A 16,781-nucleotide genomic window follows, 5' to 3' on the forward strand; every position below is an offset into this window, starting at 1 on the left:
TACTCCAGACATTCTGTTCCATTTTTTCGTTGAAAACTCTATTTTAGTTTTAGGTATTTGATATTGTAATTTGGATAAAGTATTGATGTTTGAGAAAGGTGTGACCATTTAAAATATTTGAATTGAACTTTTATTTAAAAGTATTTACATAAAGTTGATCAGGATCTTATTCTTTTGTACGTATTTTAAGTTGTAGGGGAGATGCGGGAGAGTTGAGCCAATTTTTGCTTTTGAGTCCATATTTCCGCGATTGTATGATTGCTGGTCCAAATGTTATGTGCTTATGTTGAAGTAGAACCAATTGGCTTCCAATCACTCTGATTAAAGTTAGTCAATGTCAAAGGTATTTTCAGAATTTAACTTTAAAAACGTTTTTCCAAATGGCTCAACTCTCTTCCACCTACAGGGAGTTGATCATGGTGTTAAGGAGAGTTGAACCGGATAAGGAGAGTTGATCCATGTAATGTAGAAGTTCAAAGTTAGAGTAGCGTAGATCTAAGCATGTTCTGCAAAAGCCTCATAAACCTTGCGAGTCATAATTTTTGCTTTCGACAAACAATCAGCACAGTTAAGAATGACTTTTTCTGTTGAGTAGTAAGCTATCTGTAAGCCTAAAGTACTGTATATTTATGCACCACAGAATTTTATGAGTGTTGACTCTTTTAAAAGAAAACATCATTCTTGTAAGCAGTAGGCCTATGCCACAAAATACACCCGGATTTCTACTCATAGTAGCTCTGAAGAAGATCTTCAGCGTGCTGCTGAAGCAAATGAACGTGGCACCTGGATTCGACCAGCTGCAAACGAATTTGGGGTCCACAACTGGTCCACTTTACAGCGATATATTAAGAAACGCAAAGAAAAACGTCTTGACAATTTTGGATACAAGAAATGTAAAACAGCTTATATGATATTTACAATGGAAATGGAAACTGAGCTAGCCAATCACATGAAAGACTTGGCCTCTACACGGCTTATCAAAAGACAAATGTCGCATGCTTGCCTACGAATTTTCTCTGAGAAATAACGTTGTTATTACCAATAGCTGGAAAGAGGACAAGAAAGCAGGACAAAGCTTCTGGTTGGGATTCAAAGGTCTCCAAAAGTTGTCGATGCGTAGCCTACTCCTGAAGCGACATAATTAGTAAGGGCAACAGCATTTAATAGCCTAGATACCGTACACTGTTGGTAGGCTACCTTCTTCGATAATCTTGCAACTGTAATGGATCGCTATCATTTCCAGCCACAAGACATATAGACTACTGTATTTAGGAAAAACAAATTTTACTCAATGTGTCCGCCATTTGCGTCGATGCCAAGTCGGAGACTTTTCGAAAAGGACCTGCAAAAGTCACAAATAACTCTTTGAGGTATTTAGGGACATTCTTTTTTCAGATTTATAGCCTTCAGCGCTTCCAAACTTTGGTTATGTTTAGTCGAAACCTTGTTCTCCAGGTAAGACCAGATGCCAATAAAGTCTGGGCACTGGGGGTTCAGGTCTGGGGATGAAGGAGGCCATTCTTCCTTGGAAATGAAGAACGGCACATAAGCGGAAAGCCAGTTTTGCGTTCTCTTAGCTCCATGTGAAGGGACAGAATCTTGTTGGAATGACCAATTATGTTTTTTGAAGTGTTTCTTTGCCCAAAGCAATAATGAACCCTCAAGAATATCATTTCGGTAGTAGCCTATTCTTGGTTTAATTTCACTCCTTGGTCCACAAAAATCAATGGACTCCTGCTGATTCGTTGACTGCGACCCACACCATCACTTCTCATGCCGCCCCTTGTCTCCGAATGACTACCCTGGGTTCCATGTCACCATTTCTTGACCAAATACGATCATTCTGACTGTTAAAATGATGCTAGAGATTAAATTTCTTCTCATCGCTGAACACAAGGTTTGGCAGCGTGCCTCTTTCAATACGTGAGAGCAGAATTCTGACTCTGGAGAGACGTTTCTCAGTGGTATTGACATTTAGCAACTGTTTCTTCATGTGTTTAAATGGGCTCATCTTCAAATCCTTCTTGAGAACTGTGAACATGGTTCCATAGGCCACGTTCGCCTTCTTTGCCAGTTTTTGAATTGGATCTCTTGTAACGTTAATTATTGATGACCCTTGTAATAGATAAGCCGTTAGTTAGCTATTCAATCACAGTATAACAAATAATTCAGCAAAGATAGCTCGGGCTCTTTTGTAGAACTCACCACAATGCCTGAAACATTTGCATGATTGGCTAAACTGTTTTAACAAATAAGTTGAAGCAAAAGTCCAGTTGCTTCGATCTTTTTGCTTCAATTAACTGTTTCAAGCAAGTATAGGCCTATCGTTTTTAAGCATAAAACAACAATTTACACACTAGAATTGTAGATTTGAGAATTTTTTTTTATCTATTATATAAAAGGGAGAGTTGAGCTATGTGGTTCAACTCTCCTTGACGTGATGGTTCAACTCTCCTAATCGTAGCCATTTTGAATTTAGCCCGGATTTCTTCAAAACGCTTTTAAGAAGCTGCGTGGTAATTGTTGCATACAATCACCTTTTCCAAAGGTACCCTGCACTATACAGTATTTGTAACTTAAATATATTTTATAGATCTAGAGATATTTAAGCAAATGCTGAAATTTTTCGAATCTACTTTTTGATACGTTTTTTGCATTTTTAAAGCTAACTTTCCGTGGCAATATTGCGAAGCCTTCTTTACAACAGTGAAGCTGTAACAACGTTTTTTCATACCACTAGTGACAGTAGAGTGCAATTATGTTAGAATTTCTGCTAGAGGTGGTGGCTCAACTCTCCTGCATCTCCCCTACACATTCGCTTCCATTTTTTGTGTCGAAAGTAATTTACAATTTGGTAGTTCGATTTTGTAAGTGAGATAAATTGTATGAAAGTTTAAAATTCTGTGCTCATTTGAAATTATTTCAAGCGATTACAAGCTAACACCTAACACTTCATCATCTACATTTACGTCATCCATGCTGTCAGATGCTATGAGTGCGTCAGCAGTTTACCAACCTGTCAGTGTATGTTTTTAATGCGTCAGCCTTCTCTGGACTTCAATGCACAACCAAGCCAGTTGAAATATTGAATATATTGATTGATATGCCAAGGTGAACACTGACAATCTGCAATAAGCAAACGAGACTAAGACAGGTGCCTAACAGATGCGTAATTACATACTTATTTACATTCGTATATAATTAAGAAAACAGTGTTCATACAATGTGTGCTACTGTTCTTATAGTTGTCTTATTTTTACGGCATCATTTGCACCTAAATACAGTGAACCAAATCACGTAAAATATGTACCTGTCGTTGGAAAAACCAAGACCAAAAGAGAAAACTGAATTCTTCGAAACGAACAATCTATAACAATTCACCAATAAGATCAGGCTTGAACTAATCTAAGTAACCATAGGGCAGATGACAGATTATATCAGGATACGTTAATAATAATAGAGTACCGTACGCATCAAATAGCATCTGACATCACATACAAACTACAACATAAAGAAGGTACCGGTATGCCTGATATGAGTCCAACAGCATAGCATTTGATCAAACCAGGTTTGCTATTAAATTCAAATTTATTCGACCGCCGGTCCTTTAATAAGTTAATAGCTGTTTATCTGCTAATAAATTTCATTCAAATATTACCCTGAATGTGTTTCCAGAAAGCGCTAGAATCCATTATTTGAGTGTAATTTTGTAAAAATTTTCCGGGGGAACAAGCCCCTTGACCTCCCTAGAATACGCGTGCCTTCGGCACGCTCTAACCTCCCACCAGCTTTATTTCTTCCCTTGCTAAACCCACCAAGATGCACCACTATACATCACGTGGCGATGTCTTAAATCAAACACTTTGTCGTTCTCTTCAATTCATCAAATATCTGGCCCCCCCAATTTTTTTTCTGGCTACGCCACTGGATCTAGGTTGAAAGTACTCTCAGGAGATGCAATTCTAAGGTATTTCCAGCCGGGATATTTCCAACGTTTTAATTCTAAAAATGATATTCAAGTTGCTTAAATAAAAAATGTCGTTTTCACAGAATTGTTAACAATAATTTTGTGTTGAGTATGGTTTTCACATAAAAAAAACAAAAAAAAAACGAAACAAACGCTTAATTTTTCTCGCCGTGTTTCTTGCTTGCTCTGCTTTGATGTAATTTGCAGATACTGTCTCCTATTTCTGGGATCTGATATTTTATTGGCTCTATCACACTTAGCGCAAACAAAATATTATTGCAGATGTAATGAGAAATTAATTTAATCAAAATATTAAGAGCTCAAAATATATATACTAAACTCATATTCAGCAAACAAACGTTTCGAAAACTATACTATCTTCATCTTCAGTGCTATAAATGTCATTGTCATCACATTTGTAGCACTGAAGATGAAAACACAAAAGTTTTTGAAACGTCTGTTTGCTGAACATTAGTATGTATCTATATTTTGGACTTTTAATTGTTTCATTCGATTGACCTGGCGTTCCAACCATTTTGCTTTTAACGAGAAGTTAATAGGCTAATTAAATTTCAAACCTCACAAGGTGAAGAATATAATCAAACACTTTATTATTAATTAATTTTTTTCATCACTTTATGATATCTGTTTTCAACTTTGACTTGTTTCGAAGTCTAAACAGAGAATTAATCAACTGACAAAAACATAGGCCGAGGGCAACCAGCACTTGAAAAAAAAAATGATTAAAAATGGAATAAACTTAACTCAACAAAATAGGCTACATGTTTGCAAAAGAATGTGATAAAATATAATTTATCAAATTGTTTGCAAACAATTGGTAATTTGCATTTCAGTCAGCAGTGGGCTAAATTCATAAGTGGCCACTTTTGCGTGTTCTTGAAAACGAAGAAAAAGCAATTTTTGTTTTATTTTTTTACACCATTTTTTCACTTTGTCCTCTTTAAGTATAATTATTACTATATATTAACTGGCTCGGGTTCCAAATAGCGACTGTCAGAACAGCGACTGTCAATAGAGCGACTACACGACAGCGATTCATTTAAAACAGCGACTGTCAATAGAGCGACTACACGACAGCGATTCATTTAAAACAGCGACTGTCAATAGAGCGACTACACGACAGCGATTCATCAAAAACAGCGACTGCCACAACAGCGACCTCACTTCTTTTATTAAATCCAAGGCTTACGCGCACACGCACTCTTTCACCCCCTCCACACATACCTTCCATCCCCCACACCTCTCTACACACGTATGCACGCACAAATAGGCAAACACTGCGTAGTGAAAGATTGAAACCAAAAGGGACTTTAAAACAACATTTTATTTGGACTATCCATAGAAGTCACATGATTTAAAAAGAAATAGGCTAGTCAAGCCAAACAACAGAAAGTCGTCAAGCCTTGCAATAAAATTCAGGGTCTAGAAAAAGATTGAAACCAAAAGGGACTTTAAAACAACCAAAAGTCTTGCAATAAAAATCAAGCCACGTTTATTTCTAAATTGTGAGCAAGGGCTCGAAGGAACTGCCGCAGATCATACTGGCCTCGATTTTGCTGTACAACAGTGATTCGTGTGTTCATTGTCACGTATCTTTTCATTCGCTGAGTCAGGTCTCTGCCTTGTAATAGCTGGGTTCGGTTTGGTTCGGTTTAAAGTGTTAAGTCGCTGTTTTAATGCAGTCGCCATTATGACAGTCGCTGTTTTGACAGTCGCTCACTTCATTACGTCGCTATTATGAAGTCGCCATTATGACAGTCGCTGTTTTGACAGTCGCTATCCGGCCTGGATGCCATATTAACTAAGTCAATTACACAAAAGCAGGTGGTGACTGTAATAGAATAGTTATATTTGTTATATATTTTTCAACTGCTGTAAAAATGACTGGAGTTCAAGAAAACCAACCAGCACGTCAATTAAAGGATTCAATTAATTACTGAAATTTCCAGAAAAAAGTTAAAAACTTAAAACAAAGTAGCCTATTTTTCATGACAAACAATCAGGGCCTCCCAGAGAAATCATGACTGGTCGGGAAACATTACTAAAAGTGGGCCCCAAAAAAACATTTTTCAGCAAAAAAACAAAACAGCAAAAATACAAGTAATAAATTTGTATCATGCGTTGCATCATGTGTCTTAAGCCGAACATGAGTCAAAGTTGGCGACTTTCCTCATCGTGAAATTGAATTCCTTTAAAGCTTCGATTTTAAACAACGTATATATGAAAAAACTTCTTTCAATAATTATGAAAATCAACAAAAATCACTCGACTACACTTGCAGCAAACTTGCCATTGTTGCTCAATATTTTCTCTTGAAAGAATAGCAGTAAAGTTATGTGATGTGCACATGCACACATCATCACGGTGCCTTTGGTCACGGCCGTTGAGAGGAGAATTTAGGTCCCGTACCAAAACAATTTTCCGGCTCCAAATAAAGACACTTCTAAGAAAAATGCACCTTTTCCAAAGAATGCAGTATAGTTTGTTTAAACTCTCTAGTGTTAAGGCAGTGCGGGCGTGTTTGCTGATGAATTCTTGTCTGTTCGTTATGTGGAATCCTGCAAGCAGTGCCGGTCTTTGGGATGTGCAAACCGTGCGATCGCACAGGGCCCGCAAATTAGGGGGCCCGCAATTTACTCAGAAAATGCAGTAATTTCGTCATTTTCAATGGAAAAATTCAACAAGTGAATTCAACAAAGGAATTCGCAACAAGAAAACATAGAGACTCAACGAATTCAACCTATTTCGTCGCCTGAATATTTCGTACCCTGAAAAGATCAAGAAAAAAAAAACGACATGGCCGAAATCGCTGATCGGAGTTGCCGCAAACATTTCAAAATTTCTCGATCTTTTCAGGGGACGAAATAAGTCGAAATTTAATTTTGTTACACAATTTCAGGGGACGAAATAGGTTGCATCCAGACTCAACATACTGTAGAGACATGGCTTTATTTCCGAAAAATGCCAAAGAAAGCATAATCTTATCCTTTTGCTATACCACCGGACAGCACCATTTCACAGTAATATTCATACTTAAATTTTTGTTGAACATGCTCTCAGAATGTACCAAATTCAAAATAATTTTTCAAAATTTTCTGGGGGAGGCTCCCCCAGACCCCCCGCCGCTGGTTGTCGTTTTTGGCGATCACGCCGCCACCGCCGCCCCTCCCCTTTCAAAGTACCTAGCTACGCCACTGAATTGGATTATTGTCATTGGGGCCCGCAAAAGCATATTCCGCACAGGGCCCGAAAAACCCTAAGACCGGCACTGCCTGCAAGAGCCCCTTTTGGGTCGGTGATAACGTTTCCTCCCTTGACAAGTCTGCGTCACTGCGTCGCGTTAGTTCCAGTCATGTTGTGAATCGAAATTGCTATAGGTGATGATTTTAGTATAACCTACAGTACATAAAGGAAAAATTGTAAACACACAATGCGGGCAATGAAAATAGCTCAACAAAGCATTCAATCCATTCCGAACTTTTTGCTATGCAAAGTTACGGATCACAGCATCAAATAATAAAGATTTTGCAAGGTCTAATTTAATGCACAACATACATAAATTGTTCACTCGGTTTTAAGTCGTGGTGGTGCCTAAACAAATCTTACAAATTTCTGTGTGCTAAATCCACGTTTTCAACTCGCAATCGTTGGAGGTACTGGTTTACGTAACAAATTTTCAAAGCAACAAAAATATTTGGAAAAGCTATCATGGTCTTACGGACAATATCTGTACAAATCAAACGTCACATAAAACCGTTGTCTACTGAACCTGACGTCTTACGTCATATGGACTATTGCTAGAAATAAGCACAGATTGCATCACCTTTGTCATACCTGTTGAAACGTTACATCATCGTTAAATCTTGAATTACGAGATATGGTGTAAACCAAACTTAACAGGTGCTTGAATAGCTTCATAATGCTTATCATTATTACGTCACAGAAGATGTTTACGTGCGTTTGAGAGATTGCAATCTATTCTCGTCATTCTTAAAATTGTTGCTTGAAAAGTTGGTCGCGTATTAAAACGGTTTGCTTGGTGCTCACCAACTGGACGAAATTTCCGTCTTTATCTCAGTAATTTGTATTGTAGTGACAAATTTTAGTGGTTACGGTGTTGCCCCCATCCTTCGACAGCCTTGAGGCTAATTTTACAGAAATACAATTCTTGAATAGACGTTTTAAGAAGAGTGTTTCTTTCGGTCATTGCATACAGACGAACGGATCTGGGAATCTTATGTTACAATTTTCCCACGAAGAGATTATGGTTTATCGTTGTGACCATAAATAATAAAGACGTGTTGTTGTCAGTCCCAGAAGCACAAAATAAAATTAAAGACATCTCTTCTCAGTTGGTATTGAAGAACTTCAAGCTAAAAATTAAAGACGTTTCTTTGTTGGTTCTGAAGAAAAAACAACATTGACACTCATTGGCAAGAAAGAAGATTAGAGACAATCGATCTGTGCTTGAAGATTCAAGTGGACGAATCCAAGCAAGTTTTGTGGAACTATCAATAGCCTAAATTGGAAGTCTCCAGAAGTGGTAGGACTTCATATACATACCCCAACAACTACGGTATTGTGCTTTTAATTTTTTTTTGTATTTTTACGGTCCTTGCAGTTAAGTTTTTTATAACTACTTTAATATTTTGTGTGTTTGTGTAACTTATTTTTTAAATGTTAAATTTAGCCCCAACATTTAATATGTCTACACTCGGTGGCGACAAGGACTCGACCGCCGTTGACTCGATTGGGTTTAAACCTGATGATGTTCTTTGCGGTCGGGCAGGCCATTCTGGGGACCCAGTAATGATGAAGCTAAGTTAGTTAGCGAGGCCAGGCATCTTAGAAGGGATATTTTGACTCAAATTGGAAAATTTTCTGTAGCCCTAGGTTCTGTGGGTGAAAAGCGGGAATTGTTAATTTTTAGATCTAAGTTCTCTACTTTGGAAGCGGATTTACGAGATTTCCATCCACTTTTTATAAAATTTTTAACTCTGAAAATTTGGCAGAACTTCGTGATAGGGTAGATCCTGAATTAAACTTGATAAAAATAACTTTGAACAAAAAGAAAGTGAGTAATCAGATAAGTTGGATGCTGACACACATCCTGAGGATAGCGCCTCACATGTAAGCACTAGGATGTCTAGGAGTTTGTCTCGGATAGTGGCACAAGTTAGGCTACAGCTAAGACGAGAGGAGCTCCAGATCCAAGCCGAGGCCGAAGCGAGAGCTGCTGAGGTCGCCGCGAGAGCTGAAGCCATACGAGCTGAGGCTAAAGCAAAAGCTGCTGAGGTCGCCGCGAAAGCTGAGGCCGAAGTGAGAGCTGCTGAGGCTGCCGCGAGAGCTGCTGAGTTCGCACTCAAAGGCGCCGAGTTGAGGGCTGAACAACGTAAGGAGGTAGCTTTAGCTGAACATCGATCAGAGGTGGGCTCCCGGCGTAGCTCTAAGAAGGGCTCTTCTAGGCACTCCAGAAGTGAACATCAATCGAGGTAAAATTTACATAACATTTTCCAGACACCTGTTCAATCCGTAAGTGGACCAGTACAATCCACATGTTTTCAAGCTGTTTCAGGAGGTCTCGGAGCCGTGGCTAAGGGTCTAGAGCCAAGGCCTGCGAATCATAGCCGAGCTCCTCCCCCAGAGCGTACAGGTCACGGGGCCGCTATCAGAAGTAATGTTTTGCCCCCTTCACAGTTTTCTGCGCCGCTAGTTTTTGATCGCCCAGCTACATGTAATTTGAGTGGTTGTGAGAGGCATGTCGCGTCCCCTGAATTTAACGTGCGTGAGGAACGTGATCGGGCTGTGCATGTGACTGAGCTCCCTCAGCCCCTTAATGGATATAGCTTGTCTTCTCCCGCTAAATCGAGTTCTCAACAACAGGATTGCTTTTTTGAATACCAAAATAGTAGGACGTTTTTTGACAAAGTGGCCTTGATTGGTTACGATGGTAATAATATGCTATTTATCTTCTTTAAAATTCGTATTACGGTTTTGATGGCAGCTTCGCCTTTTAAAGGAACTCGTTTGATTTTGTTACAAGCAGCTTGTGTTAGAACAGCTGCGCAAACGATTGCTAATTTGGTTTCTGACACTCCTGGCTTGTCAGAGGAAGACAGGACAGAAATGTCGTTAGCTCGCTTGTCCCAACGTTTTGGAGTTCGTGGAGGTCTTTTTGCCGAACCAGAAATTAGGAAGCACCGCTATGGTAGCAAATTGACTTCGATCTCTTCAAGTGATTTGAAAGAGTTTAAAGATGAATTGTCGCAGTGTCTGCTTTAAGCGCAAGCTTATGGTCAGCGTGATAAATTGGAAGGACGTTTTGTTTTGGATTTGGCTAAGCGACTCCCGTTTGACGCTAAGCAGCGCTATCTTTACTTTTTAGGTGATCAGTATGGTAGCACTGATGAGCCTACTTTTCAGAGTTTGTTCGATTTTGTAGTACGGGAGGAAACGCGCAAGTCGACTGATTTTGCTATTATGCTAATGGGCAATTCTGGTGAGTCGCAGCATTTTAAAAAGTTTGGCAAAGGAAAATTGCCTTCATGTCCGGTTAGGCAGACGTCCGTAAAACCCCATCATAATGTGATGTCAGGGAGTTTGCAGTACTCGACTGCTGTTGGCCAGACGTAAACTGACATCCATAAGCAGAAAATAGGCAAGAAGGGTTTACTTTCTTCAATCTTGCTTGGACACTTTTCCAAACAAGTTGGATCCATTTATCATATGAATGGCAAACGCAGTTTTTCATGTCAAAGTACAGTTGGTCAAGCATAATACACGCTTAGCCAAAGCAGCACTAGTTTTCAAGTTAGAACAACATAACAATGATCAAAAAATATTTGTAAAGTTGTAACTACGCGTTTCAGTCAAAAATTTGTTTATTTTTAAGTTGATAAATTTTTATTTTAGTAGTAGAAATGGGCCCCCTCAAAAGTGGAAAAACGAAAAACTACTCGTTTTTTCTTTATAATGTTATGCTAGGGAGAAAAGTAGCCCGACTTCCCCCCTTCTCGGAAACCCTGCAAACAATATCTACAGACAGAGTTCTGTTTTTGACTTTTGGATATCATCAGCTGTTTTACTTGGAAATCAATTGAAGACAAACGTTTTTGTAAGAGTTTTTGTTTTTGTAATTATTTTAGCCTTTTCAAAGTTTGAATTAATAAACTTGGTCCCACTTCACATCTTTGGGTACACTACAATTGCCACATGAGGTTTTTTATTTGTTGTTTATTGACAGCATGCAAATTCAATATCAGGATTGTTAGACATCAGTCGCCAAATTTACAGAACCTACTAGGTATAATTTCAAAACTCACGAACACCTGGATGTACAAGATATTTGAACTTCGCTTCTGTTTTGTTAATTTTAAAATTTGTTCCTCCAATGTGAACTTTGTTATTTTCGAAATTGTAGGCTACACAATATTTTGCATGCAGATGTTCGTGCAGTTCTAAACTTACAATGTTGCCTTGCCTTACAAACCGGTGGTGCGATTCGGTCACGCTTCACACTCTCAGTGCGAACACATTTTTTTTATTGTGAACACTTGTTTTTTTGACACGCTTTATGATTTGCGCTTATGCTTGTCAGTGTAAACCCCTCATTAAACAGGAACAGATAGAATACAACAGACAGCAGCGGCAGTGGAGTCTACAGCCAAGAATTCGGCTACCTTTATTTGACATGTTACTGTCTTGCAAAGACACTGATTCCTGGTTTTGGTCGGAATCAAGGCATCAGCCTTTAAAAGGCCTGTTAGTCTTCATCACCATTCACAGTAGGCTACAGCACAAAGTAGTAGGCTACAGTGTAAGCTACTCTCAAGAAAGGTGTAAGCACTTCCAAAAATGATTGAGTAAGCTTTTTAGTTACCAATCCCAACCCTACACCATGCCTTTAATTATTATGAGAGAAGCTACAATGTTGCGGTACGAGTACATCTTTAATATTAATTTTTTTTTGATCATGTAGATTTTTTTGGTATTTATTCTCTAATATAGGGTTGGGCAAACAACATTACTTTTTTTGCAAGGAGTGTTTTTTATGGCCATTTTTGACGCTGATCACGAATCCGTTGAAATTTTTGACTTAGGATGATGTCTTAGGTTGGTAAAATGCAAAAATTCAAAATGGCCACCAAATTCACGCATTTTTCAGATAAAATTTGATAATTATGTATTACTAGGTCATGTAATATGTCATTTTTTATGTTGTCAGGGTCACTGATATCGAATATGAGGTCAAAACAGTGATACATAATGGCTTTATACAGTTATAGCTAAAACTGTGTATTTTTTATTGAAAAATACTTACTTTTTGATTTCAGAACCATTTTTGAGTTGCAACACTTTCACTGCCAAATGACTGGATGTCCTGTCAATTGTGATGTAATTTCTCACTACATGACATCATAATGCCCCAAAAGGGCTTGCTGTGTTGCCAATCCTGGGGCCTGACAGGTTGCTTCAATTTTAAACGCAAAAATTTAGCCGGTATAATAGTACAAACTGCTAACTTGATATTTGATCAAAACTGGGAGTTGAGCACTGAAGAAAAATGAAGAAGGTGATGATGAATCGGATTCTGAAAGCCAAGAACTAATCTCTTCGCTTCCAAGCGGAAGCTCCGAAGCCGAGACACCTGCACAAAAACGACGAAAATATACCAAAGATTTGACCTTCGTATTCCAAAGTAGGAGAACTCTCAACAGGTATTTGGAGGATGATGGTCGCTAATATACTTCTAGAGAAAAGAGACAGTGTTGTAACTGTCGGCCTCGATGACACTACTAAAGAGGCCGGCCATCGGTTGTATGATGTAAAGGCCGACCACATTATAATATCGGGACCCAGTCGAGACAGACGTACCATGACTACTGGTTACACAGAGAATCTAAGTCACGCAAGAGCAGATGGCGCCTCAGCATACGAGTACAAGCTTAAATGCTTGGCAGCATTGTCAAATTTAACCGTTGATGAAATCAAGGGTGCCATTGATTTTTGGATGTCCGACAGGGCAGGTGACTGTACCACGCTCTTGCAACATCTAGGTATTGAAGCGGAGATGATAAAATGCTGTGCCCATGTAATTTTGGGAATTGACCATGCTTGCGATAAGGTTTTTCGTAATATAAAGTAAAAGATTGGTGTTCAGAAGTTGTTACACGTATCTGCTGGTGAGAAAGTATTTACATCTCCCAGCACCAGCGTCCATACTTTGGCACAAATAGCAATTGCCAAATTGTTGTCGCCTTGCCACGCTGCACATTCAATATCACTTTATAATGATTATAAAAATTGGATGGATGCTCAGGGGATTAAACAGGACGGGTATAAGGGCTTTGCTGGAAATCGTTTTGGGCGTATCGCGGTCAATATTACATTTCTTCGACGCTATTGTTGATCCTAATGCCAACAAACTAGTACTCGCAGTTTCCACATACATCCAAAACGATTGATTTTTGTATTGTGCTGAAGTCTACCGAATGCTTTGTGATGAGCTGATTATGCCTCTGATGGGACTGCTTGGTATTGATAAACGTGAAGATGACACGGGTCGTGAGAGAACTTGGGAAGGTGTCAGGTCGTTTTTCGATAAGAAAATACCAGAAATTAGAGCCAAGCAAGAGAAGTGCATGAACGCGGAGAGGGGTCAAGTCCGATTGTATGGAGCTGTACTGAATGAAGTTCTAGATGCAATGGACAGACAGTTGTCCGAGATGAACTTTTTGCAGGTCAAAGTAGTGACGACGTCAAATTGAAACATGCACCATTGACAAATTTAGGATGAGAATCCGAATTCGCCAAACTTGATAACCGTATAACTTTCAGTGGTAGATCGACGACAGTGAGAACTCATTCAAGGAAGAATGTAGTTTCAACGGATAAATTTCTCATGGATTCGTCGTTTACAGATCTCAGTGAAGATGAGAAGTTGAAGAAATGGAAATGGGCAAGGTGCTCAGAAGAAGTTACCCAGGCGAAAAAGCTTGAACAAGACTTTATTGTTAAGTTAAAAACAAGTCAACAACTTGTGCTTCTGAAGAAGCAAGTTCTAAGCGAAGAAAATGTCCAGAGTGCTACTGGTACTTGAGGAGTGTAAGAAGCATGGAGGTCCGGCGACTCCCAATACCCTTGACTCTCTTGATAGACTTAATGAATCACAACTGCTCAAGGAAATTGGTTACCTTAGAAAGGCTTAGATCGACAGTGGCGCCCGATATACGCCAAAAGCGTAGAGTTAAATGAGCCGGCGGTATAAAAACATTCACGTTTGAGAAGTTCAGTGTAGACGAACTGCAAACATCCATCAGAAATGCTATCAAACCAGAAGACAATATTTCTGTTGATGTGAATATCTTGCTGAAAGAAGTCCTTTGAAATTCAAAGGACTCTTGTAGAAACAAAGTTGTTGAGATGCTGGTACCCAGATGTTGAAGTGAAAATTAAAGTAGCTTATGGAAATTTATATCTTAATTTTTTCTCACATTTCTGTGCAGATTTTATCGCAATATGTATCTGGAGCGGTCCAGTTGACCTGTGCGACTTTTAAAACATGATTATCGATATCAGTGACCCTGAAAATAGAAGAAATGACATATTACATGACCTAGTAAGACATAATTATCAAATTTTAGCTGAAAAAATGTTTAATTTGGCGGCCATTTTGAATTTTTGCATTTTACCAACCTAAAACATCATCATAGATCAAAAATTTCGACGGATTCGTAATCAGCGTGAAAAATGGCCATAAAAAACACTCCTTTTAATAGGACAACAGAGAAAAAGTCTATGTGTGCCCAACCCTACATAACCGCTTCAAGTTTCTTTATATCTTATCTTGTATCAAAATCTTATGTGGCAAAACCTCATTTTGGAAGGTCGTTTGTGGAAACAAATAAAAAGATCTGCACTCTGGACTGATTTCTCTGGGATACCGTTTGTAGACAAGCCAGTTGAGACACTATAATTTTTAAACATATAACATTGTAACATAATAATTAGGCTTAATAATAATAATTAGGCTATCTTTTATATGGCGTTGTCACGTTGTGTAAGTTTTCTATCAATGCTTTACACCAGGGGTCACCAACCTTTTTTGAATGCGGACATTTTAGCATAGGGAAAGCTGTGGCGGGCCGCACTAATAAAATTTTAGGTAGGTTGACTCTTATGCTAGAAAAGAACGCATTTCGTACCCAGTATCCAGCGTTACATGTTGTTAATATCTTAGAATACCGCAGCAACAAAATTAGTTGAACAACGCTACTGCCAGGCCAAGCTCCTTTAATACAACACTTTTGACTTCTTTAACAATACCTAATAAACGAGGCCACTTGTTTTGCGCACTTAGAGCGAGGCGAGCGGTTTGATTAGAATATTCATCGCTAAGCAAGAGTGTTGTTGTAACTTCGCTTCACAAAAGATATCTTGCAATTAACAGTTTCAGTATACAAGGAAGCGTTTGACACATCGCAGTACATGCAACAATAGTGACCTGCAAACATATCAGCGACAAATAGGCTCCAATAACAGGGAGAAAGAAACCAGGCACCATGAAACAATCGCTTGTAGAAATCACCGAAAAAACGTTTCTATTATAAGCCATGAACAGTGTTCCCTCTAAAAAAGCAATGAGTTGGTTTTTCATCCTTTTTGTGAGAGTCTATAAAACCGTCTTTGTTTGATTAATTATTAGACAACTGTTAGGCCTACTTGCGGTGCTTTTCAGCTCGGCAAGATTTGTTGATTTGCAACATTTCGCAAACATTCATGCTCTAACTCCTCAAGAAAAGTATTGTTGGTTTTACTTGTACGCTGATATCTTCCGCGGGCCGCACATAACAGCTTGGCGTGCCGCATGCGGCCCGCGGGCCGCCAGTTGGTCCCTGCTTTATACTATCATTCATGAATGTAGCTTTAGTTTAGTTTATGCTATAGCATGGCCAACTAGTAGAATATGGCCGGCTATGTCACATATAAAGGCTATTTTACAACGGGCCGATAAAGAAATACTTGAAATTTTGACTAACAAAGATACGGCTCTTACTGGTATGGGGTACAACAAAGCAGATATTTTTCAGACTTGTTAAGCGTTTTTAATGTATTTAACAGGTGCCTGACCTTACATTTAGACATATTGTATTACCAAACTGCATAATGAATGGTGAAAACTAATAATTTGTAAGTGAACAAACACTTCAAAGTAAACAATAGCAAACAGCACAGACTATATTTTTCAACAGAAATACTGTAAGGATATGCGAAAATAATGATATACAGTACGCGTCATTCAATGAAGTAAAAGGGAACTAGAAAGACGATAGTGATCATGGTGATGGTGATGGAAAAAAGGCAACCCATGTCTTGTCAGAATAAATATCCATGAATAAAAATAGTCAGGTTTGGCGACCAGTAAAGTTATTTAAAGATAGCTTTCGCCTCCATAAAGCCAACTTCTTCGGTAGTCTTATTCAAATAGAATGAAAGTAACTGTTTGTCAAACACTGTTTGACAAATGCATCTTTTCTGTTTCAAGTCTTCAAAATAATATAGGTATCTGTTTGAAAACAACTTTCAAGCTAAAAAGCTATTATTATTTTAGGCCGTGTTGCAAGTGATATTGATATGTCCATTTTTCATTATCCGTTTTGCCCCGAACAAGCTACCTATAAAGTCTACAATTATATAAAAAACTAAAATATATAGAAGGCACATTTTTTGGAAGATTGTGATCCATGGTTCACCAATGTTCAAGACTAAAAGAAAACAGAAATTTTCAAAAATA

General features: G+C 38.5%; 1 protein-coding gene across 1 annotated transcript in view; it reads left to right on the forward strand.

The window, feature by feature from the left end:
• Window positions 1-13,889: 13,889 nt before the first annotated feature.
• LOC145788362 (uncharacterized) overlaps window positions 13,890-16,781 on the forward strand; it is a 40,769-nt gene continuing 37,877 nt past the window's right edge. Inside the window, exon 1 of the mRNA XM_082600136.1 lies at window positions 13,890-14,079. Coding sequence (XP_082456262.1) covers window positions 13,890-14,079 — 190 coding nt within the window. The remainder of the gene's footprint in view (window positions 14,080-16,781) is intronic.

The sequence above is a fragment of the Aplidium turbinatum genome, chromosome 2, assembly GCF_918807975.1.
Source record: "Aplidium turbinatum chromosome 2, kaAplTurb1.1, whole genome shotgun sequence".
Taxonomy (NCBI): domain Eukaryota; kingdom Metazoa; phylum Chordata; class Ascidiacea; order Aplousobranchia; family Polyclinidae; genus Aplidium; species Aplidium turbinatum.